General features: G+C 36.9%; 1 protein-coding gene across 6 annotated transcripts in view; it reads left to right on the top strand.

Annotated features, from left to right (window-relative positions):
- The window catches only part of dctn1b (dynactin 1b), a 156,787-nt gene that overhangs the window by 109,051 nt on the left and 20,848 nt on the right, over positions 1–26,888 (top strand). For all 6 annotated transcript variants that reach the window (XM_039751872.1, XM_039751873.1, XM_039751871.1 and 3 more), the window contains 12 exons: positions 3,439–3,630; positions 3,770–3,886; positions 5,087–5,239; positions 6,968–7,128; positions 7,357–7,525; positions 11,637–11,705; positions 16,019–16,081; positions 16,219–16,368; positions 18,778–18,939; positions 19,895–20,026; positions 20,375–20,503; positions 20,907–21,049. In XM_039751872.1, the coding sequence (XP_039607806.1) occupies positions 3,439–3,630; positions 3,770–3,886; positions 5,087–5,239; positions 6,968–7,128; positions 7,357–7,525; positions 11,637–11,705; positions 16,019–16,081; positions 16,219–16,368; positions 18,778–18,939; positions 19,895–20,026; positions 20,375–20,503; positions 20,907–21,049 (1,640 nt within the window). The remainder of the gene's footprint in view (positions 1–3,438; positions 3,631–3,769; positions 3,887–5,086; positions 5,240–6,967; positions 7,129–7,356; positions 7,526–11,636; positions 11,706–16,018; positions 16,082–16,218; positions 16,369–18,777; positions 18,940–19,894; positions 20,027–20,374; positions 20,504–20,906; positions 21,050–26,888) is intronic.

The following is a 26,888-nucleotide window of genomic DNA, read 5'->3' as shown; positions in this document are numbered from 1 at the left end:
TTTACTAATAAAGTGCCAGTGCTATAGTTTGGTAGATTAATAACCCTTCATAATCTGGTACCTAAAACCTCTTGAGGCATCAGGCACTCTGTCAGGATACAAGGAAGGTATACTAATGTAGAGTTTGAGATTTGTAAAACCATAAACATTTACACTCAAGGTACAACCCAAATACATAGGAACTAATGTATTAAGCATTTAGCAGTTTGGTACTACAATAAACTGTCATCCGTCAAATGATGCTTGCTAAGCACACAGAGCTGGTCTTTTGTGCACAGGTGTATGAAACACTCCCAGCCAAGTCTAGATACACTTTACTAGGATTTCTCAGGGAGACTGGTAATGACCTGAGCTCTAGCACTCCAATGATTTTTTTCACTTGACTACTAAACCTGCAGTTCTGAAATGTTTTCTTGCTATAATAAGATAAATGATATTAATGAAAAACTCCACAACTTGTATAGCATATCCTTTTTTCCAATGATGTAGTCAAAGTATGCCACCTCAAGCTTAGTCACTTGGTAGCAGCGTTTAATATGCATTTTGCTTTTGGACGCCTTTTCCTTTAAATTGTAGCTGTTTAATCTCTGTAACTGCAAGCCAAGTTACTGATATGACATTGCTTTCAAAGTGATTGAGAATGCTTTTTCACCAGAATCACAAATAATTTGCCTCTCTTAACAAAAGAGACTATATGCATTGTTCTTAATCACTTCTTTATTTAGTATGATTAATAAGATAATTAATTTTGGCTTTATAGTTGCCATGTTTTAAATAGTTAAATCTTACTAGTTTGTCACAGTGAGTTACCATGATTGCTCTTCCTTCTCCTTACCTCAGGGCTCTACCTGTAATTCCTTGATGTTTAAATGTGTTGAATATCTTAATCTTAAAAGGAATATATGTATTCATACACTTAGCTACTGCTATATTGTCAACATCACTCAAATTATATTTGAGCCATAACCATTTTTACATGCATTTACGTATAATGTGAAAAAGCACCCATCGTCATGTCTGTCTGCATGCATGAAACATCTTGGTTCTCTCTGCACCGACTTGTTGACATCTGACACACTTACTCTTTAAGGAAATCTATTTGGGAAGTCCAGTCTTCATGTAGAGATAGTGAATATAGTGAGCTGTACATGTTTTTAACATTTTGAGCATTGGTGAATTTTCACACTCGGCATACTTAAAGCACAGAAAAAGTCTACACGACTTCAATTATGGATAAGTTTACTGTTTAAAGTTAATGTTGAGAGACGTTATTTTGTATGGTTTTTTTTTTTTTATATTTTCCTATTTCAATTATTTGATAGCTGATCTTGATGGCAAAACAGATACCCAATAGAAGTTACTAAACCCCAGTAAGATTCAAATGTGTGGTGGTAGTGTGTGTCAGATGCTGCCTATGATAGCCATAGCAGTGGCTTGTGCCAGTATTTCTTGGTTGCTGGTTACCATTTTTGGGTGTATGAGTAGGTCAACTAAATTATTGACCACACTGTGTGATATTTACCTGCATTTGTATCTGTACTCATCCCACTAAGAACAACATCTCAAGTCTGGCATTTGTACTTATTTCACCAAGAAAGACTCTGCTAAGCAACCCCTGTTCTGACAATTGTGCAGTTTCACAAATGGGGGATGCTCCTCAAAATTCTCAGACATTTGCATTCATTTCAACAAGTGGGTCTGTCCCATATGCTGTGACTTTTGTGCTTGTTTTACCAAGGCTGTGTGATTTGTCATTTGTGCTCGTTTTCACCAAAGGGTGAAAGTGCTTCTCATGCTTGTGGGAAGTGAATAAATTTAAGAAATGAAAGCTTGGTCAGGAGACCACAAACATTGAATAATATTGACATTTGTGATCCTCTGTGACACCCTCGCACTTATCCTGCCGCATGAGATTATACCAGGTAACTAAACCTTAAATGTTAAACAAATCACTTATCTAGAAATGAATGGAAAGGAAACAGAGCTCTGTACGCTGTTATGAATACAATGAATAAACATGCTTAGTATTTGTTATACTACAACCTCACAGTTGAATTATCTGTAAATTATAGCAGTTCAATATTTTTCTGACATAATATATTGGTAAAGCACTACAAGAACCTGCTATCAATCATGATCTTTTGTGGCAAAAAGTTTTTCTTGATTCATAGATTTTAATTGTACATTGGGTGCATCTTTTAAACATTTGATGTTTCCACAACCAACAATTAACAACAGTACAAAAATACAATTTTTACATCACTTGAGTTAGAATTTGGTCTCTATTACTGCTATTTTTCCTACAATAAGCCTATTTGTAATCCATTTTTAACTAATTGATATTTTAAAATGCTACTAAAACATGTTTTTGTTTGCTTTATTAGTACTAGTAATTACATTATATTATCATTGCTATTTTTGTATGTGACTCATTGTTACAAGATAAAATACAAAACCAAATGCTCCATCTTTCAAAGAAGTAAGTTCCAGAATGCTCCTGAATAAGCACATTTTTATACTTTGGTTTTGTAAATTGCATTACAATGAACAGTATAAAGTTATCAAATGGGCTTTATTCTGTCCCTCCAAAAATTTAAAATTAAGTGTGTGATATCAAAAAATTGATGCATTGTAGATTTTGAAAATAATCTGTTACAAAAGCGTACTTGGTAGAATAAAATCCAAAACTTTCATGTTAATGGAATTACTGTTGGTGTTCTTCCACCTCAGAAATATCTTCTGTGTTTGTATTTTCTTTTTTTGTACATTATAAAGACTAATAAACGTGCTTATTATTTATATTCATCTGTTCACCATTCTGTGGCAGAGAAGTGGAGGATGTTACATTTAAATAGTTCTCTTAAATAAATGTTAGTGTTTGCTTAGGCTTGAATGTTTAAGTTTCATATTTTGTGCAACTAAAATCATTTTGGGTTTGCATTTGTTTTTGTCACAAGAAAACATTCCGACTGGTATGATAATTCCTTGGGTGTGTGTTGATAATCCCCTAATATTTAGATGTTGCTTCCTCCAAAATTCTCACTTTCATATTGAACACAACTTATCTTTTCATTTAAATTATCATTTAATTAACAGTATACAGTACTTTTCCCAGTTAAACTTAAGACTTTTTTCTTAAGCTGCTTTCTTTTGTGTCTAGAGGTGGTTAGGTAAAGCAGAAGATAAAAAAGAGAAAAGCAAAGCCTGCTTATCTGCTTTTGGTAATATTTTCATGAACCTGAAATGGGTAGTTCATGTTCATTGGGAAATGATTTACAGTTATACATCAGCTTTATTTCAGGATGTCAGGATACAACATGACATTTTCTTGTAAAAATTGTACTGTTACATTACATGCTTAAGAATGAATAAATTGGTCAGACTTTCACTTTTTATTATCAGTGGACCTATCCCTTTATTCATTATGTTTGTCTACAGGAGGCAATCAATGAAATGAATGATGAACTACAAGAAAATGCACGAGAGACAGAGCTAGAACTACGAGAGCAACTAGACTTAGGAAATGCACGAGTCAGAGAGGCTGAAAAGCGAGTAGAGGCTGCACAGGAAACAGTAGCAGATTACCAGCAAACCATAAAGAAATACCGAGATCTTACTGCACATCTGCAGGTGAGATTAAAGACTGCTTTAGGACTTAGAATTTTATGTGGAAGAGATTTCTGTTTTACAACACACTGGGTACAGTGAAATTCACAATTGTCTTTAAAACTCATTCTTACAATTTACTGCTTTGTTTTTCCTTATCAAGGAAGTCAATCGAGAGCTAATTAGTCAACAGGCTTCAGCAGAACAGCAGCAGCAGCCACCACCAGCGGAAATGTTTGATTTTAAGATTAAATTTGCTGAGACCAAAGCTTATGCTAAGGTAAGTAGTTGTCTCATGCCCTTAATTTATACAAATACTAGGGGGACTTTGCCCCCTGCTTGCCTGGCTTGCCAACCCCCCCGGCCAGCGCTACGCACCAGCCACTTCATGTCTCTGCCGCTCATGTATGTGGATTTCACTTTTACCAAACAACAAATCTTTTAATTCTCGCGGATACGCCTCTTCATTGGGAAGAAACACTACTTCTCCCTGATGGCAATACGAATTAGACGATCTACAAGTCTTCGACTTAAAGTTTAAACCCGAACAATATATTCAATCTCTTTTTGCTATTTCACAGAGTAATAATTTCCATTTGTTTGCGCTAATGCAATCTTTGCTATAATTTTTTTGAGACTTTCGAATTTTTGTGCTTTCGTTATCTCTAACCTGCTCTGCATGTGTATCTCGCCAACATGTTTGAATTCTTCATGACGTTCTACTTTGTCATCTACTCTTTCTCTTTTACTTCCGGCTCCTGGCGTGGTTAAATCTCTTGGCACAAAGTCTTGTCTCGCAGGATGTGAAAGTATCTCACTGAAAAAGTCAGGTCTCGTCCCAGGCTAAAAAGTCTTGTCTCGTCCCAGGATTTTTTTTTTATAATAGAGAGATACTTTTGGAGTCAAATCATGACTCAGATAATGAAAATATGTTGCTAGTAAATTGCCATTGACTTATATTTTTTCACTTAGTAAATGCAGTGCTGTATCATGAAACAAAGCCCAAACTGTGAAGTGTTGTTCTTGCTGAGAATTCAGTTTAGGTACCTAGTATTTCATAGATGATATCTATATTATTTTGTGATTTAACAAGTATCAAAATAACTGTTTTTCTTGTGATAGAATAACTTTTAAATTGCCAGTTGTCATATAACCCACTTTTTCATCACCTTGTTAACATATCATAATAACATGTTTTGCAATATTATTTCCATGCTATTAAAAATGTAATAAGAGACAGAAAGAAATATACGTCAAGGTAACATCATTAGTCTAGTTTAGTAGTAGAAAAACCTCCTAATTATACTAACATATTTGAGATTTGGACTTTTATTTCTTCTTTTTCCAGCTCCTATGTCATTTAAATCTTTGCTATCTGAACCAATAATGTGCTTATTGTAAACTTCCTACACCTATAATTTCCAGACTCTTCTCTTTGCCTCAGCTTTGTAAATGTTTTTGCTTTTTTATGTATTTAAAGGCCATTGAAATGGAGCTACGGAAGATGGAAGTGAACCAGGCAAACAGACATGTAACGCTGCTCACCTCCTTCATGCCAGATTCCTTCCTGCGTCACGGTAGTGACCATGATGGCATCCTCGTCCTGCTCCTTATCCCCCGCCTCATATGTAAGGTAATGCTCACTAATCCAATTTAAAAAATGAGAATAATGAAGACACATTTATGGCACACAGCTAGATCAAGACATTAAACATATCTGGCATCAGTAAAACCTCATTTTAATTGTGCAGTTCTGTAGACAAATGAAATTAATAAATGTTATTTGTTACTGTTTTGAATCGTCTTTTAAAATGATGGATCCATAAGGGCAAAATTAGAGTGAAACTCCTGGGTTAACACCATCAAACTCAACCATCCCCCTTAAGCAATAAACAATAAATTAAACAAGATCAAATAAAAATGATATTACTCTATAAATGCGGATGACGTGGTTCTGTTGGCTCTTATCGGACAGTGACCTCCAGCTCTCACTGGAGTGGTTCGCAGCTGAGTGTGAAGCGGCGGGGATGAGAGTCAGCACCTCTAAATCCAAGGCCATGGTTCTTAGCCGGAAAAGGGTGGAATGCTCTATCCGGGTAGGGAACACATTGCTGCCTCAAATGGAGGAGTTCAAGTATCTTGGGGTCTTGTTCACGAGTGAGGGAAGAATGCAGTGGGAGGTTGACAGACAGATCGGTGCGGCGTCTGCAGTAATGCAGGCTCTGCAACGGCCCGTCGTGGTGAACGAGGCGAGGCTGTCGATTTACCAGTCGATCTACATTCCTACTCTCACCTATCACCACGAGCTTTGGGTAGTGATCGAAAGAGCAAGATTGCAGATACAAGTGGCCGAAATGAGTTTTCTCCAAAGGGTGGCTTGACTTTCCCTTAGAGAAATGGTGAGGAGTTCAGTTATCCAGGAGAGACTCGGAGAGAGTCTCTGGTTCTTCGCATTGAGAGTGGTTCGGGCATCTGGTTAGGATTCCCCCTGGGTGTTCCGGGCATGCCCCACTGGGAGAGGACCACAGGGCACACCCAGGTCACGCTGGAGGGATTATATCTCCTGGCTGGCCTGGGAATGCCTCGGGGGTCCTCCTGGAGGAGGTGGCCAGGGAGAGGGAGGTCTGGGCTTCCCTGCTTAGGGTGCTGCCCCCGCGACCCAACCTCGGATAAGCGGTGGATAATGGATGGATGGATGGATTATTATATAAAAATATATATTATTATATATAAGTAAATGCATTTTTGTTTTTAAATGAGTTCTGTAATATTAACAACTAAATGTAAAATCTGCAGGTGATTTAAAATAATCTGTTCAGTTTGCTAATCACAAACGACAAAAAATGAAATTTGAAAGCTTGTAGTGGCACAAATGGGTGACCTCTGTTGAGCTGTGGCTTTGCCTGGAGATTGAGCGGCGAGTGTAGTGCCAACATAATGATTCAGTCAAAAATATCATTGTCAGTAAATATAACATGTGTCTTATGTGTCACAGATATTACTGCAATTACTGATTTTTCACTCAAAAAGGATGGAACGTTAGTTAGTGTCCAATAACACTGATCTTCAAATTGGAAAACAGTTTTCTTCCTACTGCCTTGCCAGAATGAGGAAGACGGGATGAAAAAAGCAAGTTTTTCAGAATTTTGAAATTAAATGGAATACAAGTACCGGTACACCTAGGCATGTAGAATGTGAACATTGTTACTATTGACATGAAACTTAAAATAATATATGTTTGATTACAAAGGTAATAAATAAAATGCGGTTTGTTTATGACAATGCTAAATTTCACTAATATTTGAATTTGTAATGGTTCTGATTTACAGTTCATATCTTTTTCTTTTCATTTGTATTTCAGGCTGATCTGATAAGCAAACAAGCACAAGAGAAATTTGATCTGAATGAGCATTGTGTGGAAAGAACTGGGCTACGGGGTGCAGTGGGTGAGCAGCTGAGTTTTGCTGCAGGACTGGTGTACTCTCTGAGTCTGTTACAGGCCACTCTGCACAAATATGAACAGTATGTCTATTACTTACTACTTATGTTGTTCACTGAATATAAATGCTTGTGTAAAGTTTAATCATAGAGTGGAACAGTGCTTACCTCTACTGCCTCATCGAATTAAATCACTATCTTCATAGATTCTCTGGCTATTATGGTTTTTTCTCCAAAATTCCAAATATGTTAATTGGTAACTCTTAATTTGGCTCCTTATATATATTTATATTATTTATTTATTTACTTTAGGGCTCTTGGGCAGTGCAGTGTTGAAGTCTACAAGAAGATTGGCAGTTTGTATCCAGAGATGAGTGTTCATGAACGCTCTTTAGACTCTTTGATTGATCTCCTGCATAAAGACCAGCTGGATGAAACTGTCAATGTGGAGCCACTCACCAAGGCCATTAAGTATTATCAGGTACTAGATAATTGGAAATATTAGGGTGTACCTTGCATCAGGTTATGAAATACTGTCCAATGTATATGACAGAAGAAGTATATACTTATTTATTTCGTCTGCATTCAGACACTGCCATGATATATGCTAGTTTAATTGATGCTCTCCCTTCCACAACAAGTGACCATAACTCTGGGTTGATGGGCAGATGCAGTATTTGTACCATATATATGAGGACTGATTGTACAGTAATGACATTGATTATTATTTTTATTCCAAATCGAGTAACTCCAGAGGCTCAGAACACTTTTTCTTGTTTGAAGTAGCGTCCTTCACATTGAATACATTTTTGCAACTTTAAAAAAAAAAAAAATCAAAGAAAAGTATCAGACTGTTTTGTGAGATCACTTTTAGCAATATGGCCGTGGCATTTTTCACTTCATCATCTGAGGAGAACTTCTTTCCACGTACAGTCATGGCAAAAAATTTTGTGAATGACACAAGTATTGGTTTTCACAAAGTTTGCTGCTTCAGTGATTTTTAGATCTTTTGTCATATGTATCTATGGTATACTGTAGTATAATTAAAAGCATTTCATAAGTTTCAAAGGCTTTTATTGACAGTTACATTAAGTTTATGCAAAGAGTCAATATTTGCAGTGTTGGCCTCTGCAATTCACCTTGGCATGCTATCCATCAACTTCTGGGCCAAATCTTGAGTGATGGCAGCCCATCAAAAATTTGGGTCCATGGCCAGGAAACTCCTCCGACCTTAATCCCATTGAGAACTTGTGGTCAATCCTCAGGAGGCAGGTGGACAAATAAAAACCCACAAATTCTAACAAAGTTGAAAAAGAAGGGCCAACACTGCAAATATTGACTCTTTGCATAAACTATACCATAGATACATCTGACAAAAAGATCTAAAAACACTGAAGCAGCAAACTTTGTGAAAAGCAATACTTTTTTTTTAGTACCGCTCTTCCCAAGCTTAACACAATGTTCAATCACACACCTCTGCTGTATTCTCACAGAAATATCTTCTTCATCCGCCATAACAACATGTAGAATGTGCTTCCGCTCACTGTGACGCTGAAGAATATGGCGGTCCAACTACAGATTCATACATGTTGATGTATGCCATACGCAAACACCTGCACAGCATCCCATGTTTATCTCCATGACGGAGAAACAGGAACAATCATTACTTTTCAATCAGCCTTCATATAAAGTCCAGTATTAGTCACCAAAAACGTGTCAGAGTACCGGCAACAATCAACTCACAAAATGTTACTCTGTTCACAGTGATCTTAACAGCACCTCTGGCTTCACATTATTGGTGTGTTCGCCTGCCTGCCATCAACAAATATAAAAGTGATGCATGCATGTTGTCTGTATGCCATCTGACTTCCTGTACCTATTTGTTGACATTAACCTATTAAGCTTACACATTGCGCCCCCATAAAGTAAAAGACTTTTTTTATTCTTTACAACCATATGAAATTGATTATCATATTAAAGCTGTACATTTCTTTGTGATACCTCAGTGCAATAAGGGGAACATGTGTTTATATTTTGCCATGTAGAGAGAACTGTGGCTTTCCATGTTTATTAAATACATATTAAGGAGTTTAAATCACATTAATGTGATTTTAAACTGCTGTGGTAACTAGGCCTGGGTAAAAATATCGATTTTACGATTAATCACTATTTTTCATTTAAATGATTTGATAACGATTCTTTAAAGTCTCAAGATCGATCTTGTGAATCTCTGTCTTGCTCAGTTACTAAATGTAGAGTTTTACTTATCTTTGTTTTTTGCGTCTGATCCAGTAGATATTACTAATGCACCTGTTAAGGCATTCTTTGATAAAAGCACTTTACTATGAGTAGCCCTCTCTGCGGGATGCAGGATGGGGCAGAGATGGACCTCAGGGGGACAGGATACAGACATCTAATTATGCAAATACAGATGTTACATGGGCGGGGTCTGAAATCCTATCCCCACCATGTATATGCACGCCCCTCTAAGCTTCAGCAGCCGTAATTTGCAGCAGCTGAACATCCAGGGCAGCAGTTTCCAACATGACAGTCACATGTCGATAAATGAAAAACAACTGGACAGATGTGGCAATGTATTGCAGACAAGTGCACTGCATGCCAGTCACACCGGCAGCAGCCTCGCTACATATACAGTATGCAGAGCTGCTGAGATGGCTGGCTGGCTGGCTGGCTGGCTGGCTGTTGTACCAAAAACCTTGCTAGCGTTTCTAATGCGATGTTCCATCTCCTGACCGCATCGATCAGTTTGTGTATTGGCAAGTCCAATAAGCATTGCTTCATATTAAGCATGTGGCTAACTCTACTGTTTCTAACATGCCTTATAGCATACTGTATTTCAGCATGGTATGCTGGCTGTACAGCAACAGACAGGAAAACTCTACAGAGGGTAGCCACCACAGCAGTGAAAATCATTGGCTGCTGTCTGCCCTCCCTAGAAGATATCTCCAGTGCCTCTGCAGAGCCAGAAAAATCATTAAAGTCCGTTCCCAATCTAGCCACTCATTGTTCACACTATTGCCATCTGACAGATGGTACGAGAGTATTAAAAGTGGATCAAAAAGATTCTCAAATAATTTTTGTCCTTGGGCCATCAGAGTTTTAAATTTTAAAAACTCATAAAACTGTTATTTTTTATTGTATATGTGATGATTACTTTAGTAGATAATATCTTCCACCCATTAACTATTATTGTATGGTATTTATTTGTTATAGGTTTTTATATCATTGTCTGTTGTACTTGCACCGTTTACAGGTGTAGCTTTTAGAAATTTAATTGTACTGGTACAATGACAACAATGGGTTTCTAATTCTAATGTAGACACCCCTCAAATAAAGTGTTACTGAAATTATGTTAATATTCTCTATGCACGGTTAAGTAATTTCTAAAAAAGCCACTACTTCAAATATAAGTGCAGCCTAATTCAGTCAATATAAAATTAATATCGAATCGAGTCAGGGAATCGGAATTGAATCAAATCAGGACATCAGTGCAATACTCCAGGATGGCAAAGATTATCCAAGCAGTTTGCACTGCACTGATCTACACAGTTTTTATTGTTATGTTAATTAGTTTTCAGGTTATAATGGGAAAATATAAACCATCTGCCTCAGAATTGTTTTTTAATGTGTTCCACCATCTGACAAAGAAGTGAGGTATTATTATGGAAAACAGTCTCTCACAAAACATTTATATTCATTGGTGTTTCTTTCTGTCCACTGGTGATATATTTACTGGTGATTTTTCTGTGAAGGCCTAAAGAAATGCATTGTTTGTTTGTTTTCACTATAGAGGTTTGATTTTAGACAGACTTATAAAAGACAGTTTTTTTTAATCCTACAGGAAATGTTGTAATCTTGTTTTAAAGAACATTGTGAGTTTATTTTGTAGTTGGTTTATTTGCTTGAAATTAAGGTGACAGCACACCTTAGTAACAGAATGTGAATAGCTCTGAATTGGTTTTTTTTTTGTTTTTTGTTTTTTGCCAGTTTTTAAACCTGCATGCTCTTCCAGATGTTAGCCTGATGCTACCCTCCTTTATATGCCACATATGTCACACGAGGGGGGGTGGTGACCCTAAGTCAGAGGGTACTATGCTAACATATTTAGTAACATTTAATTTTAAGGGAAAATGTTTACTTGGCACATATCTGATATTAGTATGGTGAGATCCTTTTAATTCATCTTATAAAATATATAGAATATTGTAAGAAGTAAAATATAAAATGTGATAGAAATGCAGTTGGTGTTTAAAAATATGCAAGGTTTCCTTTTATTTTAAATCTCTTGTATGGTTTTATTTGCACAATCCTTTTTTTATTGCATCAGGTCTAATCTGATAATTTATAATTATATTTACATTTCTGAAAATGTCTCACCATTTGCTTTGTTGTCCATGAGTTACTAATTATTCAGCAATTCTGAAAAAAATGACCCATTACAAGAGAAGTGTTACGAGAATCAAGTGCCCATTGAAATCAATCCCATATAACACAAAGAGTCAAGATTTTTTGATTTTAATTTACACTAAAAAGGTTCTGATTGAATTCTTTACTGTTTTGTCCTTTTACAGCATTTATACAGCATCCACTTATCAGATCAACCAGAGGATTGCACCATGCAATTAGCAGACCACATAAGAGTGAGTACCTCTGTTTTCACCTTGAGACTGTTGTCATAACTCTTTGTATCAAAAATTCTCTTTCAAAACCCTCCTTACATACCTCAAAAGCACTCCCTGCCAATTCTTTGTGGGTGAAGAAGTCCTTGTAAATCATTTTTAAAAATTGCTTTAGCATTTCAAAATTTACTAATGCTCTTTGATGTTTACATCAAATGTTAATTGGTGCATGAGTGGACATATCTGGATGTGATGATATTAAAATGCTTAACATGTTATTGTAAAAAAAAAATAATTTTATACTCTTGTTCTAAAAAAAGGGGAAGGACGTTTAATGGCATTTTTCATTGATACTTATTTTGTGAACATACGAGCTACAGTGGTGTGAAAAACTATTTGCCCCCTTCCTGATTTCTTATTCTTTTGCATGTTTGTCACACAAAATGTTTCTGATCATCAAACACATTTAACCATTAGTCAAATATAACACAAGTAAACACAAAATGCAGTTTTTAAATGATGGCTTTTATTATTTAGGGAGAAAAAATCCAAACCTACATGGCCCTGTGTGAAAAAGTAATTGCCCCCTGAACCTAATAACTGGTTGGGCCACCCTTAGCAGCAATAACTGCAATCAAGCGTTTGCGATAACTTGCAATGAGTCTTTACAGCGCTCTGGAGGAATTTTGGCCCACTCATCTTTGCAGAATTGTTGTAATTCAGCTTTATGTGAGGGTTTTCTAGCATGAACCGCCTTTTTAAGGTCATGCCATAGCATCTCAATTGGATTCAGGTCAGGACTTTGACTAGGCCACTCCAAAGTCTTCATTTTGTTTTTCTTCAGCCATTGAGAGGTGGATTTGCTGGTGTGTTTTGGGTCATTGTCCTGTTGCAGCACCCAAGATCGCTTCAACTTGAGTTGACGAACAGATGGCTGGACATTCTCCTTCAGGATTTTTTGGTAGACAGTAGAATTCATGGTTCCATCTATCACAGCAAGCCTTCCAGGTCCTGAAGCAGAAAAACAACCCCAGACCATCACACTACCACCACCATATTTTACTGTTGGTATGATGTTCTTTTTCTGAAATGCTGTGTTCCTTTTACGCCAGATGTAACGGGACATTTGCCTTCTAAAAAGTTCAACTTTTGTCTCATCAGTCCACAAGGTATTTTCCCAAATGTCTTGGCAATCATTGAGATGTTTCTTAGCAAAATTGAGACAAGCCCTAATGTTCTTTTTGCTTAACAGTGGTTTGCGTCTTGGAAATCTGCCATGCAGGCCGTTTTTGCCCAGTCTCTTTCTTATGGTGGAGTCGTGAACACTGACCATAATTGAGGCAAGTGAGGCCTGCAGTTCTTTAGACGTTGTCCTGGGGTCTTTTGTGACCTCTCGGATGAGTCATCTCTGCGCTCTTGGGGTAATTTTGGTTGGCCGGCCACTCCTGGGAAGGTTCACCACTGTTCCATGTTTTTGCCATTTGTGGATAATGGCTCTCACTGTGGTTCGCTGGAGTCCCAAAGCTTTAGAAATGGCTTTATAACCTTTACCAGACTGATAGATCTCAATTACTTCTGTTCTCATTTGTTCCTGAATTTCTTTGGATCTTGGCATGATGTCTAGCTTTTGAGGTGCTTTTGGTCTACTTCTCTGTGTCAGGCAGCTCCTATTTAAGTGATTTCTTGATTGAAACAGGTGTGGCAGTAATCAGGCCTGGGGGTGGCTATGGAAATTGAACTCAGGTGTGATACACCACAGTTAGGTTATTTTTCAACAAGGGGGCAATTACTTTTTCACACAGGATTTGGATTTTTTTTCTCCCTAAATAATAAAAACCATCATTTAAAAACTGCATTTTGTGTTTACTTGTGTTATATTTGACTAATGGTTAAATGTGTTTGATGATCAGAAACATTTTGTGTGACAAACATGCAAAAGAATAAGAAATCAGGAAGGGGGCAAATAGTTTTTCACACCACTGTTTATGTTGTATTTGCAAGAGGCAAAATGCTTTTTGTGCTAGAAGAATATCTGAAAAATATCACTTTATATCATGTTCAGAGTGAAGTGATGCTGAAGTTAGCCCAAGGTGGTCCAAATCAGTGTTCTTCTATATTTGATTGTCCACACGTTTTTTTCTTTAGTACCTCAGAATCATTATTAGCTAGTGAAATTTTATCTGACTCACCTCACTGAATTTTGGAATACTGAAATATGTGCTTTCTATCAGAGCTTCAGTGCTGTTAAGTGACTTATATTGTTCCTTTCAAAACTGATTTCAGTTGGTATGCTTTTCAATCATACATTTTACTGTTTTACTGGAATACAAAAAATAATAAAAGTTGTTTTTGCCCTACAAAATCATATCTGGTCCAGGTTGGTTGCTAGGCTGTTTTACGAGCATAGAATGCATTCTTAGAAGTGTGACTAATATTAGAGATAATGTGTTCTAAACATTTTCATTCAGCAAGTAACTAGTATAATTTCATGTTCTAGCATTTTGTGAAGACTTTTATTGTCTTTTAATAAATACTAGAACACATTCTGTCATTAAGTACATTCAATGAGTGAGCCTATCATATACATCACAGAGTATTGTGTGATATCTTTGTTCAGTTTGTTTGTCTTCATGTGACTTATCATGAGGGTATCTTTGAACACTTAGTCTTTGTCCCATAAATGCATGCTTTCAAATGAATCTGCAATACTTGGTGTGAATCTGTATTACAAGTGTCTTTGTACTATGCTAGGGATAATTCCAAGTTGATTATTATCTAAATGCCTTTTCATGAGATCTACATCGAGAGCAAACATAAATAAAATGCATTTTTGTAATTTAACTATTCATAGCAGCAAGGAATTCCAATTGTGTTAATTCCTGACATTGCAGACTTTATGGCTGAAAGTATGTATGGTTTTAAACTAGTGCTGGGCGGTATGACCAAAATTGTATATCACGGTATTTTTGAAAATTATATCGGTTTCACGGTATTCAACGGTATTTTTTTTCCCCATGCATGAGTGGATGTTAACCACATTTTCCATTGCAAATACTGCAGTAGACTGGCTAAGAATAACCTATTCCACTGCCATGAGAATTGTACATTGTACAAAAAAACATTTTAATGTGCACACAAGTATAAATATAAGTTTGCATGGCCCCATAAAGTGATAGTTTTCAAGGGGGTGGCACTAATAAAGATGAGGAATCGCATTGCATTACAGGTGCAGTCAAAATATAGAACCATTTTTGAACAAATTTTGCAAACAACTTCAACCATCCAAAGAGGCATTTAGCCTTAGTAAAATATCCTGAGGTGCTTGTCAAACGTTGCATAGCACTAAACATGTCTTCAAAAAGGAATGAATAGTGAATACTTTTTGTAAACCAACTACACTTTCTGTTAATGTTAACAATCTCTGTCCACTGACACATTAGCTACATGGATTGTAATGGCGTTGGTTATCTTGATCCACCGCTTGCTCTTTTTGTTGTAGGCAGTACCTCTAGCAAACGCGTCTACAAGTGACGTCTGACTCGAGTGTCCTCCAGCTTTTTCAGTTTTACCTGAGGATGTGGAGGGTGACAATCTTAGTTCCATACATTCATGATACTCCAAAGCATGTTTGCGGCTAAGGTGGTGCAGCAAATTGCTTGTGTTACCGCCTCTGGTGACAGCCTTAGCTTGACAACATTTGCAGTAAATAGTTGTTTGGTCCACATCCGACCTTTTAAATCCAAAGTACTGTATCTCCAGACAACAGACATGGCTCCTTTTTTCGGCAAAAGTTCTTCTGTGTCATCATGTTCAACTTTATTGTCTGCTACAGCTTCAGTTTCTGAATGTTCTCTGTCCATTTTCACCGCTTAATACCTCCACTAACGCATGTAATCCGTTGCCTGTGTGTTTAACGGTGTAGCAGTGATAAAGGTCCCACCTTAAACAGTTTCCCGCTACGCCACCTTCCGAAGGTTGTTTAGGCTATTTAAACTGGTGTTGCGGTATAAGGAAAATCCATATCATAGGAAAAATAAAAAACGTTTTTTGGTATGAAACGGTATATCTCCCAGCACTATTTTGAACACTGGATTTAAAACCTTATCCTGGCACCTAAGGTTTCAATCCAATCATTTTTGTCATGTTTAAGTTGTTATACTAGTATGGCCTTTATAAAGTGGATTGGTGTATACCTGATCATAAGCAGCAAAATGATTCAGGTTTTACAGAATTAAAAATAAAACATTTTGTACGTTATCAGAATCTAAGCTCTTTTTCAGAATAATTTAAACTTCAAGTGATCCTTAATGAGTCTTGTTGTTTTTATTTTGCAGTTTACGCAGAGTGCTTTAGATTGTATGGCTGTAGAAGTTGGAAGACTCCGCTCTTTTCTACAGGTGAGAATTTATACTGTACATGTTGTTTTTATTAAACCTATAATGGTTTTATCATGAAACTCACCAATTAACATTTTGTTTTTGAGTTTAACTATCATATGTGACCATTTGTTTTTTGGAAATATTTTGCTTTTCAGACGGGTCAAGAAGCCACTGATCTGGCCATTCTACTCAAGGACCTTGAAACGTCCTGCAGTGATATCCGACAGTTCTGTAAGAAGATTCGTCGCCGTATGCCAGGAACTGATGTACCTGGTATTCCTGCAGCACTCACTTTTGGGCAGCAGGTGAACAAAATTTATATTGTGTTTATATATTCAGATCAGTCCTTGAATACCTAATGTGTCCCAATGCTGTGTACATTTCTGGAGAGAGGTTGCTTTCCCACCAGTATCATCTTTGCTACCGCAACTCTGCTTCCACAGTGAAGGGTTGGAGAGGCCATGCAAATGTGGGCATGGGTGCCGACGCTCACACAGCCTGATGGACTACTGCTTAGGTACCTCAGTGAAACACTTTTAGTAATCTGGTGATCTGGTTAGGCCCAGGGACCTAGGCCTGTATATCTCTGCAGTGTATTTAAAACCAGACAAGGCTAAAGTCCAAGTTTTTTGTTTCAGTATACCCTAAATATGCCTTGTATTTATTAAGCATTTGGCAGTAAATATTTATTGAAGCACATAAAGTCTGCTTGTATACCTTGAGCAGTACTGTGCATGGTGCTTGAGCTTCGTTATATTTTTCAGTTTTATAACCTTATTTCCTATGTTGGTTAACTTCTGTTTAACACTGAATATTCAAAGCTAACACACCAAATCACGATAGATTACTTCTTTTGTATTTTTACTGTAGACTATTTTTTAATTTCTTTTTTTGATGTTTGTGTGTCCTCCTTTTTTGAATGTTAAATTGCAAGGACTTAATTAGCGTTTTATAATTCAGCATTAAAAGCAATTAAGGCTATTCTCCAGTTTTTAATTGTTTCTTTTTTGTGTCAGAAGTCCCCATCTCAGCTGTTATTTCAATTGGGTATTACTCGAGTTGTGGTGGACAAGAGTATCTCGTATCTCTTGATACCTTGAGACATGTCAAAAAAAAGATGAAATCCAGTTTTAGACAGGCTTCTGGAATCTGTTTTTTCTTGTTGGTATGCATTTCAAATACTTCTACCACCAGAGGGCATCTGTGAGTAGCAATGAAGTGTGGTTAAGTTAAATGATGGCATTTTCCAAAAAGCATATATAAACATTTGTTGTATGCATATCTGGACACCATATACACACAACAGGGTGACTTTAGTATATTTAAGTGTTGCTTTAGTGCCCTAATCAGACTTTATTTTTAAGACACGGAACAAACCGGATAGTCATTGTTCTTGTGTGGATTATCAAGCAGTGAGAGGAAGATAAAAATGTCAAGTTAAGACAGTGTGGAGGGTGATAGCTGTTGTGGTGAGCAGAGATACACTGAGCTGATTTGGGGCAAATGGGGTGAAAGACAGAGAATGACTAGGTGAGATGGGCCGTCAAGATGAAGGTGGTGAAGAAGAGGTGGTGTTGGATGATACAAAAAATTGGGCAACTCCATTAAAACCTCATTTAAACCAGGGGTAGTGGTGATAATGATAGCAAGGCTTAGATCATTTTTAAATAACATTAGCACCTAAAATACTGAATGTTTATATTATACACTTTTATGTTTTCTGAAATTGCTTGTCCCATTACAGGAACAAGCCAAATAGGAAAAAGGTGGTTCAGAATGTGGACAGATGTAAACTAATTTCAGGAAAAGTATACAATGGCAAAAATCATATTACAAAAAAAAAAAGAATATGACCAAGGATATGTTTATTTCAAGGATTGTGTGCAGCAGTGATTTGCAGAGTACTGTGACTCACCATAATAAAGCGTCAAATCAGTAAATAAGTAACTGCTGTTCATAGTGCAGTGAGTACATACTATTATTAAACACTAAACCAAATTTTAAAATGTCTTGTTGTGCAACCATACATACCACTTTGTAAAATTCCGTTTATTTAATTGCATTTCAAAAGTGCAAGAGCTAAAATAAAAAAGTTTGCAAACTAGCAACTGGACATTTTTTGCGTATTTTGTGTGAACTTTTCACTATTCTGTTTTATGATCAAAGTAAAGCTGTGCACTGACGTACTGCACTTTGTGGCCTTCCTTTATGTGGGTAAAGCTTCTGTTGTTGGATTTATTTTACATTAAAATATGCAGAGGACTGCTACATGTTCTGTGTTAGAAACATGGATATATTTATAATGAATCTATTAAAAAATGTAACATTGTTAATGTTTAAATTATGGATATATCAATTTCTGTACCCTGTAAAGAATCTCCATACTGTTGCTCTGGGGCGTTATAAGTAGCAGAATGCTGTCAGAAACAGGAGATTTGTGTCATTTTGCCGAGTTCTGCAATTTGTTGTTTTCTCAAGAGTTTGATGCTGAACCCTAATTTTTGGAAGATTTCTGATTTGTAGTTGTATTTGTAGTCTAATTTTTACAGTAGCAGAAGTAGAAATCACACATGAAGCAAAACCAGTGATGATTCAGAAAATCCTGACTTTTTCTTAATTGTAACAATACCTCTTTTATTCAAATGCATCACCCATAATTCTGTTGTATGGAGGATTTCAAGTGCTTCCTGTTACTTTGTTCACTTTCATTGCAGGTGTCAGAAACCTTGATGGACTGCCGAAAACATCTAACCTGGGTAGTGGCCGTACTACAGGAAATGGCTGCTGTAGGTGCTCAGATGCTTGCACCACTTTCTGAGCAAGAGGGTTTATCGTCTCTAAAATTAGAAGACATGGCTTTTAAAGCTGCAGAGCAGGTAAGTTTCCTGCCAAACATGTTGTAGCAATAGTTCAGTAAATTTCTGCATATGTAATGTTTTGGTCTTTCTAGTAAGCATTATTAAAATCAAGATTACACTGGCACAAAGCATGTTTAAAAAATGAGTATGAGAATGTGTGTGTGTGTGTATATATATATATATATATATATATATATATATATATATATATATATATATATATATATATATATATATATATATATATATATATATAGTCTCAGATGGCTTGGGAGGCAACCCGGCCGCCACGCCCAGGAGGACCACGTGGGGGCTACCGCCCTGGTACCTATGGGGACCACGGGTACAGAGCTTTGAAGCTGAACCCTGTAGGGGCCCACCCCAATGCCTTTGGAGCCCTGGACCTCAGCACTTCCACCACACTTGGAACTGCAGGGGGACGAGGGGCGGGGACACCCGGAGTGCTTCCAGTTGCACAGACGGCACTTCTGCCACACAGGGGAGTGCCGGCGGAAGATTGTCGGAAGGCACCTGGAGCATATCTGGTTGACTATAAAAGGGGCCACCTCCCTCCTTTCAGGGGGCTGGAGTCGGGAGAGAAGGAAACAAGGTTATGGAGGAGGCATTTTGTGTTAGCCAGGACTTTGGGGACTTGTAGGGGTTTGTGTTGCACTGTACAATGTATAATAAATGTGTGTTGGGTGTTACAAACGAGTCTGCCTGTCTGTGTCTGGGCCGGCTTCCACAGTATGTATATATGTATGTATGTATGTGTAATATATAAATCGTATATATATATAAATATAAATGTATTAGTAAACAACCTATAGGATTGTGTACCTTTTTTTCTGATATTATGAATATTCTGTTGATTATAATGGATTTTTACTTTATTTCACAAGTGAAATATTTTTGTAATGTCATGTGGAATAACTGAATTTCACTTTTATTGTATCACCCATTTCCTAAATAGATTTATGGTGCCCAGGGTATCAGCCCCTATGATTGTCTTCGCCAGTCTTGTAGCATTGTTATTGCCACCATGAACAAAATGGCAACTGCCATGCAAGAAGGAGAGTATGATGCTGACAGGCCACAAAATCGGGTAAGGAAAGAAAAAAAGCCAGGTGAAAACGTTTATTTGCTCTTGCTGCTTATACATATATTCAGTTAACTGCAGTTTAGAAGTTAATAGTGATGTGTTTGTGTGTGTGCGTTTTTAAACATTTTTAATATAGTACTATGATTTCCACTGACATGAAAATGCCATAAATTGATCTCTGCTGCATGTTGTGCCTTTACTAAATATTTTGGCAAAAACATAGCTTGTCATTTATGATCTGAATTAGCTTAGTTGCAGATATTTTCGGAAAGCTTATTTTCATCTATGCAATTTTTTTATTATAAATAGTGTTTTATTGCTGGTGGTTATAATTTTATTTTTATTTTACAGCCAGTTCCACCTGTTGAACTAAGGGCAGCAGCTCTACGTGCAGAAATCACCGATGCTGAAGGCTTAGGACTGAAGCTTGAGGACAGAGAGACTGTCATCAAGGAGCTCAAGAAGTCCCTAAAAATCAAGGTGGGGTGAATACTTGCTTAAAAATAAATAAATACATATATAAATCAAATTTGATAGAAGTAAAAAAAAATGGCAACTGAATTACTGAACTCAAATTAGGATTTTTTTTGCTTTGTTTTATTCCAACATTTTCTTCTCATGAAAAACTGCACATATAAAAATTTGCATTGTAATACTCATTGCAGTGTGATTTGAACTGTTATCTATTCAATTTTAGACCTTGTATAGAATATTGTAAAAAGTTAGTGAGTTTATTAATACTGCTATTTTTTGGAATTTTAGAAGCATTATAGGTACATTGCAGATATAATAAATAATGGTAAACAGTTTATACATATGAGCATTTGGACATATTAGCATGAAATGTACTTTTAGATGAATTATGACTACTGCCTTCTTGCAGGGTGAAGAGCTCAGTGAGGCCAATGTTCGTCTGAGTCTTCTAGAAAAGAAGCTGGACTCTTCGTCCAAAGATGCTGATGAAAGGGTGGATAAGATACAAACAAAGCTAGATGAGACTCAAACTCTCTTAAAGAAGAAAGAAAAGTAAGTACATACTGAATGAGGTGGTTATGGTAAACAGTACTATGAAGAATAAAGTCTGGGTAATATATTAATAAGTAGCTGTATTACCCTGCTTTGCCTGGGAAATTTTCTAATTCCGTTGGCCTGTCATAGTGCCATTGGTTAATCCGAGGTGTTTCTGCATACAGTTTGTAATTTATTTTTACCGGGGCTAATATTAGTAGTTCACTTGAGCTGCTTACTGTTAAACATGCTGTGTACAGTCCTTGGTGGTGGTGTTGTGAACGAAATTGCAGAAGAACTCCATTCAGGACATCACCAATATTTGGTAATGTTACAAAGGTGATTTAAAGTTGATTCATTCAGTGATAGACTGGTAAAAAATATCTTGACTCTACATTACCATGAAATCCTGAAAGTAGAACTGCCTCAGTATACACTGGGTTTGAACAAATGTCTGGCAACAAAACAAACAAAAGTTACTAATTACTTCTACTCACTCAAAAGCACGGTCGTGTTCTCTTCTTATCACATTCCAGCTTCATTCTGTTCAGTTGTCGCGTGGCTCTATTGGTCAATTTGCTGTGTGTTTTTTTATTTTTTTTATTTCCTCCTTGTTTTTTTTTAACTTCAGAAACTGCTTAACACTGATTGGTATTGCGAACTTAGTGATGATATGCAGATGGAGAACAGAATTGGCTTTTTCAGTAACGCAAGGCTATATATACTGATTAAAAAAAAATAGTAGTGTAATCAATTTATCTCAGATTTATTGTCATATGTGACACAAGTCCAGACTGCCAAATTGATTGACAATGCTGCATGATATTTTTCACACTTTCAAACTGTGCTCATTTCACCAAGGGGATCCACTTACACTGGCTCTTCTACAACCCCAAATCAGAAAAAGTTGGAACAGTGTGGAAAATGTGAATAAAAAAAGAAAAAAGCAAGTTATAAATTCTCCTCAAATTTTATTTCATTGCAGACAGTATGAACCCAAAGTAATTCATGTTTTTTTTTTTGTCAACATCATTTGATTTGTAAATAAATATCCATTCTTGCCATTCAGGCTTGCACATTTAAAAAAAAGTTGGGACAGTACAGCATTTACCACTTTGTACAGTTTCCCTGTCTTTTAACAAAACTTAAAAGACGTTTAGGCATTGAAGAAATCAAGTGACTAAGTGTTGCAGGTGTTAGTTTGTCCCATTCTTCCTGCAAACAACGTTTTAGGTGCGCAGCAGCACGGGGTCTTCGTTGACACATTTTTCATTTCAAAATGCGCCAAACATTCTCTATATTCTCTATTGCTGAAATAAGCATGGGCGTCCCTGGAAAAGACGTCTCCTTGAAGGCAGCATTTGTTCCTCCAAAACTGAGATATACTTCTCAGCATTGATGGTGCCATCGCAGAAGTGCAAGTTACCTTTGCTGAAGGCACTGACACAACCCCATACCATGACAGACCCTGGCTTTTGGACTTGTATCTGGTAACAGTCTGGATGGTCCTTTTTCTCTTTGGTCCGCAGCACACGGCGTCCATTTCTTCCAAAAAAGATGTGAAAAACCAATTCGTCTGACCACAATACACGTTTCCACTGCACAATGGACCATCCCAAATGCCTCTGAGCTCAGAGAAGTCGACGGCGCTTCTGGACACAATTTATGTAGGGCTTCCTTTTGGCACAGTACAGTTTTAGCTGGCATTTCCTAATGTAACTACGTACTGTAGTGCTTGAGAGTGACTTCCTGAAGTAGTCCTGAGCCCACGTAGTTATATCATTTATTGATGAATGACATTTTTTAATGCAGTGCCATCTGAGGGCTCGGAGATCACGGCCATTCAGTTTAGGCTTGCGCCCTTGGCCTTTGCACACGGTAATTTCTCCAGATTCCCTGATTCTTTTCACTATGTTATGCACAGTAGAGGGAGAAATGCCCAGATCTCTTCCTATCTGTCTTTGAGAAATGTTTTTCTTCATCATTTCAAAGATTTTTGCCCGCACTTGGTGGCAAACTGGCGATCCTCTGCCCATCTTTGCTCCTAAAGGAGTAGCCTTTCCTCGATGCTGCTTTTGTATCGAATCATGATTGGAATCACCTGTTGACATCACCAGTTTCAAATCACATCATTATTTAGTTATTATACCTCGTTACTACCCCTGAATTGCCCCCATCCCAACTTTTTTTGGAATGTGTTGCAAGCCTGAATGGCAAGAATGGATGTTTATTTACAAATCAAATGATGTTGACCAAAAAAAACATGAATTATCTTGTGTTCATACTGTCTGCAATGAAATAAAAAATAAGGGAAATTTGTAAATTACTGCTTTATTTTTTTATTCACATTTTCCACACTGTCCCAACTTTTTCTGATTTGGGGGTTGTAATTGCACTCCATTCATGAAAGGGAAAACCTCCCTCTCTTCAAATGTTGTCTTTGCATCGTCAGTAAACTTAAAAGAAAACAATGGGTCCCACCGTTGAAAAGTCTGAGAAACACTGCTCTAAGGTAAACACTTTAATCTAGCGAGACAATGAAATTTTATACCAAACAATTCCTTGATGGCTTCCTTGATGTGCGCACACCCCTGCTTCACTTCAGTCCAGTTTAGGTATGACTCAGCTCAGCCCATGCTGTCCTCCTCAAGTGGAAGGGGGTCCATACATTCTACCTATCCATTTTATTCCAGGCCATGTTGGCCTTTTACTGGCCTTTCAGCTAAGCCCACCTGTATTCCCCTAGGCTAGCTTTGTAGACAGTTCCTGAGATTTTATCTATATTAATTCTAACCTTTAGTAAGTACAGCAATTGGTTTCTAAAGTCTTTTTGAAGTGTTGTTTTTTAATTCTTCTTAATCTTTATTCATAAGTAAACTAGGGCAATTTGCAAAATTGTTTTAGTGTCATCCTAATTTTGGACTGAATATTAGCAAAGGATGACTAATAATTTAAGGTTTGAATGAAGATGCTTTGTACAGTGGAACCTCGGTACACGTACAAATCGGTTTACGACCAAAATGTTCGCCAAACTTTTTCCTCAGTTCACGACCACACACTCTGTATACGAACAAGCCAGTTTCCCTTTAGGTTTGTACATGTTCAGTCTCTTCCTGTGCAGCGAGCGAGCAAGAGAGAGAGAGAGAGAGGGCGACACACACATACAGGCGCTCGCTAGAGACACAGCGCTCCAGGCTCGCGAGAGAGGGAGGGCTGGACGCATAAGGTAGAAAAGGCTTGTTTTTGTTTTCTGTTCTGTTTACAGCGATCGGTTCATAGCGTGCATTGTGGCAATGTTACTTTTCTTGGTGGTTTATTATATTACAGATTTTTCAAATGTTCATTTTTTTCCCTGTGCTTAAAACTCATTATAAAAAAAAAGTGTTTTTAGCGAGCGGTTCCTAGCACTATAGCGCAAACTCTTGCAGTGTTAATTTTCTCTGTTGTTCAAGGTTTTCTCAGTGTTATTCAATGTTTTTACATTTAGTTTACTATTATGCTGTGCATTCTATGGTATAATTAACTATATTTGTGCTTAAAAACTAAAAAAAATATATATTTACATACAGTTCATACGATCTGGAACGGATTAATTGTATTTACATACAATCGTATGGTGGAAATTGCTTCGGTTTACGACCAGTGTTTTGGAACAAATTATGGTCGTGAACCGAGGTTCCACTGTACTTGTTAATGATCTCTCAACGTCAGTCTTGATAGTTTTTAATATCGTTGTGGTAATGTGGTAGAGTAATCCCTCCTCGATCACGGGGGTTGCGTTCCAGAACCGAACGCAATAGATGAAAATCCGCAAAGTAGAAACCATATGTTTGTATGGTTATTTTTATATATTTTAAGCCCTTATAAACTCTCCCACACTGTTAACATTATTAGAGCCCTCTAGACATGAAATAACACCCTTTAGTCAAAAGTTTAAACTGCGCTCTATGACAAGACAGAGATGACAGTTCTTTCTCACAATTAAAAGAATGCAAACATATCTTCTCTTCAAAAGAGCGCTGTCAGAAGCAGAGTATTTCAGAGAGAGAGCACGAGAGAAAAGCAAACAATCAAAAAATCAATACGTGCTTTTAAGTATGCCGAAGCACCGTGACAAAGCGGCATTTTGTAGAGGAGCATTAATATCCTCTAGGCAAACAGCCCCTCTGCTCACACCATCTCCGTCAGGCGCAGAGAATGTCAGAGAGAGAGAAAAGCAAACAATCAAGCACCGTGCGGGAAGCATATCTTATATCATTGAGGAATTTTAGTTAATATGTAATACATGCTTTGATTGGGTAGCTTATAAGCCATCCACCAATAGCGTCCCTTGTATGAAATCAACTGGGCAAACCAACTGAGGAAGCATGTACCAAAAATTAAAAGACCCATTGTCCGCAGAAATCCACGAACCAGCGAAAACTATGTGATATATATTTAGATATGCTTACATTTAAAATCCGCAATAAAGTGAAGCCGCGAAAGTCGAAGCGTGATGTAGCGAGGGATTACTGTATTCACTATGTGACAGAGATTTTTAGAAGTAAAGTGCACTTGATAAGGATCCCAGATTTAGGTCTTGTACAGAAACCTTTTGGCTTCTTTTGTCACTCTTCGCTCATTTTAATGTTGTACATTGAGAAGAAAGATGTATTGTTCTTAAGTTATTGCCACAAATAACATTTGGGCTAAGTAGTTGGGTTGTTTAATAAGTAAAACTTACCCAGTTAAAACGATATAAAATTAATATTTATAGTGGAGTGACATTTTGTTCATTTGAGTGCTATCTGTGGTTTAAAAATCTCAACAAGTAAAATCTGACCATACAGAGATGGGGTATAAGTAGGTGTGTGTAGTTTAAACGTTTCTGTATGCTTTTCAAAGTGTATGGTAAGAAGGTAAAGTGAGCAGCTCTGTAAGTGATCCCATGCACTGCAGTGTACTGTTGCTGTTGCTGCTCGAGATTCTGTTTTCCCCGTTTTGAGAAACGGCATGTCATTCCTTTGCTTGTTGCCAAAACTACTGCCAATAAACCATCAGCAGATTTTCAAAGTACTGTCAGTTTACTACAGTTCACTTAAACTTTAATTACCACATACATCTATTTGAATACAAAATTATTTAAAAATGTCCACCTCAATATACAACAGTGAACACTCAGTTTTCTTAACTAAATGAATTAACTGGTTTCTGAAATGAAAGGATGTCTTTTGTTGCTGATATCCTTCGTGTTTAATGAAGTCACTCATTCTAGTTAAGGATTGTGAAGAGACAAACCGTGTTTTTGGTAGCTTAAGATAGGATGTCAGTCCATCACTGCCCGCATTCAGGGACACATCAACACTCCTTTACACCAGAACAAATTAGTGGTACCAAAGTGCTGTTAACCTAACTTGTACAACTTCTGGCTTGGGAGATGAAAACCCTCAGAAGACCTGGGCAGAACATGCAAAGTTCAGGTTCAGGACTGGGGATTGAGGGGTAGCAGTGTTTCTGTACAGTGTGCATGTTCTTCATGTCTAAAAATGATGTACAGTAGTGCAAAACCAGAGAGGGATGGGAGTAACACTTTCTGCCAAGTTTTAAATACCAAGGGTTATTATTGCTACGTTTTTAATGTCTTATATATTTGAAACTGTAATCTATAAACAACAGGTAAAATTTTTGCATTTTTTTATTTAAATTTTGTTTCAAATTAAAAATTACATAATCCAAAATTTTTAAAGAATTGTTTAACTTAAGAAATAGGTTTAAATAAAAAACTGCAGCCACTATGGACTCCTTGTTATATCTGATCATTCTATTGTGTCAGAAATTCTGTTCACTCCTGGTCTAAATTGTAGTTTTCCTCAAAATG

This window comes from Polypterus senegalus, chromosome 4 (assembly GCF_016835505.1).
Source record: "Polypterus senegalus isolate Bchr_013 chromosome 4, ASM1683550v1, whole genome shotgun sequence".
Classification (NCBI taxonomy): Eukaryota; Metazoa; Chordata; class Cladistia; order Polypteriformes; family Polypteridae; genus Polypterus; species Polypterus senegalus.
This window is presented reverse-complemented; position numbering and strand designations above follow the sequence as displayed.